At 49.5% G+C, this 4,775-nt stretch overlaps 1 protein-coding gene across 1 annotated transcript; it reads left to right on the top strand.

The window, feature by feature from the left end:
• Positions 1-269: 269 nt before the first annotated feature.
• Positions 270-1,728, top strand: LOC100285822 (P-protein). Its single transcript, NM_001158712.2, has one exon. It carries the CDS (start codon positions 438-440, stop codon positions 1,602-1,604), a length of 1,167 nt encoding a protein of 388 aa, NP_001152184.2. The 5' UTR covers positions 270-437; the 3' UTR covers positions 1,605-1,728.
• Positions 1,729-4,775: the final 3,047 nt, after the last annotated feature.

A 4,775-nucleotide genomic window follows, 5' to 3' on the forward strand; every position in this document is an offset into this window, starting at 1 on the left:
TATAACTATCCAAACAGGATATTGAATTGGATTCATGGAAAAGAATTTCATTAGCATCTAAACAAAAAAAATTTGAATTGAATCAAATTCTAAGAAATTACTTTCTTTAGGAATCTAATATCTAGAATTTTACTCATGGAATGAGTTTCATTTCCAAGGAAATAAACATGCCCTAGAGGAAATCCAAATCATCTAGAAGCACCGGCCGGTCGTCACAGCCAAGGCAACAAAAGACCAGTAACGGGCAGTGCTCGGTAGTAGAGGACAATTATTGTTAGTTGCAGCCTTGCAGGCAGCAAAGCACCGGGACCAGGACGCCGGCCGCTTCCCGGGTTATAAAAGTCAACAGCCTCCGCCCACCACCCTGTCGGCTAAGCAAGCTAAAGGTAACCCCCCCCAAACCTCACCGCCGATCCCACCGCCCGGCGCCGCGTTCTATGGCCTACACCTCCTCCCTCAACCTCCCAAAGCACCTCCTCCTCCCCAGCCCCCGCCGGACAAGGCACAGGCCTTCCTCCTTCGTCCCCACCGCCGCGGCCAAGGTCAACGGTGACGCGCCCGAGAGGCCGGCGCCCAACGGCAAGGCACGCATCAACGGCCAGGGCAAGAAGGGAGTGAACGGGCATGCGGACCGGATCCACCTCTCGGTGAGCACGGGCGGCGGAGGCCAGGACGGCTCCGGCCTGCGCGTGGCGTTCCAGGGCGCGCCGGGCGCCTACAGCGAGTTCGCGGCCAAGACGGCGCTGCCCGGCTGCGACACGGTCCCGTGCCGCGCCTTCGCGGACGCGCTGGCTGCCGTGGAGCGCGGCGGCGCCGACCGCGCCATCCTCCCCGTGGAGTCCACCATGGAGGGGACGGCGCTGCGCAACTACGACCTGCTCCTGCGGCACGGCCTGGTGGTGGTGCAGGAGATCAACCTGTTCGTGCACTACTGCCTGCTGGCCATGCCCGGGGTGCGCGCCGCCGAGGTGCGGCGGGTGATCAGCCACCCCATGGCGCTGGCGCACTGCGGGCGCGCGCTGGCCCGCCTCGGGGTGGACCGCGAGCCCGTGGAGGACACGGCGGGCGCCGTGGAGATGCTGCGGTCCAAGCGGATGCTGGACACAGCCGCCATCGCCAGCCCGCGCGCCGCCGACCTGTACGGGCTCCAGGTCCTCGCGCACGGGCTCCAGGACGAGTCCTGGAACGTGACGCGATTCCTGCTCCTCTCCAGGCCGCCGTCGCCTGTGGCCGTGGCGCTGGGCGTGGACGCCGACGCCAAGACCAGCATGGTGGTCGCGCACCGGGGCGGCTCCATGGTGGTCGTGCTCAAGGTGCTCTCCGCCTTCTCCTCCCGCAACATCAACCTCACCAAGCTGGAGGTCATCAACAACGAAGGCGCTGGATCCGGACCAGGCGAGCGGCCGCCGGTGGTGATACTGGACACGAGCGCCCGGGGCGCACCCACGCTGCGCGCCTTCCCGCACGTCCTCTACGTGGACTGCGAGGGCGCCGCGCACGACCCGCGCGTCCGCGAGGCCATCCAGGAGATGGAGAGGTTCGCCGTCTTCGTGCGCGTGCTTGGATGCTACGCCGCCGACTCCACCGTCTACGATCTGCAGTGAGCTCTCAGATATGATCTAGCTACTACTTACTATTCAGAAGAGAAAGCAGCGCGTAATTTCTGTACAGATGCAATAAGAAGAATCTTCCTTCCTATAATTATTTGCCAACAAGGTCTGCTTTTTAGCGACTAGTTCTAATCTTGTTTATAGATTGTGTCCTCTTTTCTTTTGCTTGCAAGATGATTGGAGCCCCCGTTGGTAGTAACATAACATCGCAAGCAAGGGGCGGTGGTCCCGTGCTCGTTGGTGGTAGTTGCGTCCAGACATTAGTGTACCGTCCATGGCACATGCTATGTTCCTTATGGTCGTGGAAGAAAATAAAACAAAAATCTCACCAAACGTACCACTCGGTGATAAGTGCGTCTCCTGATCCTCTGCACTCTATGATCACCCCCCTCCATAGCCACAATAATAAATAAATAAATAAATATATAAATAAATAAATATTCCAACCACGACCGCCGTTTCCCAATATCTGATGTGCTCATGTGCAGATGCCACATGGCCGGCTCAATGATTTCTGTTTGATCAGCTACTCTCCACTAAATCACCCAATTGCTTTAGAACTGTTAAGAAACCAGTTTGGACCCCGAAGGCCCATGTGGCCCATCTAGCCGAAACCCTAACTATGCACTATATATAGAGGAGGACACTACCATTTGTTGTAACCAGTGAACAGAATACATGAATGAGAATATCAGTTCCTCCTATATCTTTGTGTCTTCCGTCTTTATGAGTTAAGAAGCCTTTGGACTACATTCGGTAGCAAAGGGTTCTTAACACGTTATCATCACGAATGCTCTCAACAGAAGTTCGCAAAGTAAGTAGGAAGGCTCTGTATCTCTTGAATCTCTTTTTATTCCCTCTAGAAAAACACAGCACACAAGGAAAGAGAAAAGTAGCATCCCAAGCAGATTTTTTTTCACCGGCACGAAGCTGTTGGAACTTTGAATACGCTCATTGATTTTACTGCATCATCGAAAGAAAGAAAAAAAAGAATGGCAACACAGTGCTAAGGTTGACGTCGTTGCCGCACTAGCAAGCAAACTACGACCTTAACTCGTAGTGCAGGAGCGAGACGCACACCTGCCAGGCTGCCACCTCGCTGCCGCCGCAGCACGGGTGCGGGCGCTGGCACCACCGCCAAAACGCCAACGCGTGAACCCAACCCACTCCAAGGCAGTGCATACTCGTGGTCACGCGCGTGCGCAAGCTCAGTCGCTGCCGCTCCACGGTCCACAGCAAAGCGCGCTGCCTCGCCGTCGTTGGAGCGCGGGCGCAGGGCGCCGCCGTCGCAACACGGTCGCGCAAGCGTGCGAGCGCGGGCTCGCCGCCGCCGTCTCGCCACCGAAGGAGAGTGCGGGCACCGTGCCGGCCGCCGCTGCCCCGCAGGCGAGCATCCCGGCCGGACCGCCGATGCCACCGCGAGCAGGCACAAGCGCGCGGGCAAGGACCGCCGCCGCTATGACAGGCGAGCCGCAGCCGCCGTAAGCCAGCAGGCCATGCGGGCGAGCAGGTTGCGCTCCCGTCCAAACACAAGTGGCTACTCCAGTGCTCCCATCCGCAATTAGATGAGAGAAAATGAGAGTAAGAAAGAAAGAAAAAAAGAGGAGAGAACAACGGTGGCGGCTGGATAGGGGAACCCTAATAGCGCCCCCTTCGTAGGTTGAAATGGGCCTCACATGTCTAGCAGGCTTCATAAATTTTATAGACAAAAGGTTTTTCAATTACACTATGGACCAAAAAAAAAAGGAAGAAGTTCAACACTACCTCTTGAACTATAGAAAAGGTTCAAAATAACCATGAAAATGATGAGAAATATTTTCATGCAGTAATTGAGATCGAAATTATTGCCTATTTATGTATTTATATATTGTACTATTTATTTGGCATGATACTATGAATAAATATTACTTATGTACATTTGTTATCCCTATAGTGCAACACGAAATTACAAGAAGTAATTTCCCTCCTTCTATAGATGTATATTTGTTTATATTTTATTAAGGAAAATGAATGAAGGCCTATGATACTTTGGAATTTACAAGAAGTAAATCCTATAGATTATTACAGAAAGGTATACAAAGTATATCACATGAAGCATTCCACGTTGCATCTTGTGTATATGACGAGGAGTACATTGCATATTAGTAGAAGGCACATTACATACTGTGGAAGTCCTACATGAAGTGATGGACTAAATTACATGGAGCATTTTCCTGAATGCATGGACAATTACATCCAAGATATCTGAAATAACAAGAAGTATTTTTGGAAATTATGAAAATTGCAAAGATATACAAGAAGCATTGATGATGACATAAAAGGACCACATGTTTTTTTCACTCTTGACCTCATTTGGAAAATGAAGGTAATTTTATGGCATTATTTATTACCTTTATGCAATACATTTATGAAATAATGCAATTATATTTTTCATGGCTATTGAGTTTCATGAGAAGCATATCATATACCACCTATAAGATTGCAAAAGTTTGTATATATTTTAAATACAAAAATATGGGAAATTTTAAGTATTGTATCCACACAATATAAGAATACACCATCGTTGCTGACTGGTAGTCGCCGACAAGAAGTCGATCGAAGTGTGGCATATAATTGTTGCTGATTTAAAATCGCCGACTTCTACGTCGATCAATTAATATGCACAAGCCTCATGAAGTGGACATATGAACGGTAATTCTCTTGATCTAGTTGAAAATATTTAACAAGAAGTCTAATACTAGCATATAAACAATAGTAATCATCCATATGAACCATAGAAGGTCATCTTGTTGTTTCTAATATGCACAACCGCTTACCTCATGCATATCCAAATTCAGTCTTATGAATCGCCAAATGAAAGCACACTAACTTGGTTCATACCAAAGTAAGTTCATGGTCGAACATGCAAGTAGTAAGTTATTGACACTACGAATGCTCTGCCATGAAGAAATACCCCCTTGCCCCTAATCGTATAAAAAAACCACATGAAGTGGATTGGAGAAGAAAATACCCCAAACAATAATATTGAAATTAATGTCAATATTTATTTTGAATGATCTCTTATAAATGATCAACATCTCTTGCATCATTTTAGAATTGTGATTGTAAATATTGTATGAATTAGAAAGCCACGAAGAGTAGACCCGCTTTGGCAAATAATTTCCA

The sequence above is a fragment of the Zea mays genome, chromosome 9 (assembly GCF_902167145.1).
Source record: "Zea mays cultivar B73 chromosome 9, Zm-B73-REFERENCE-NAM-5.0, whole genome shotgun sequence".
Classification (NCBI taxonomy): Eukaryota; Viridiplantae; Streptophyta; class Magnoliopsida; order Poales; family Poaceae; genus Zea; species Zea mays.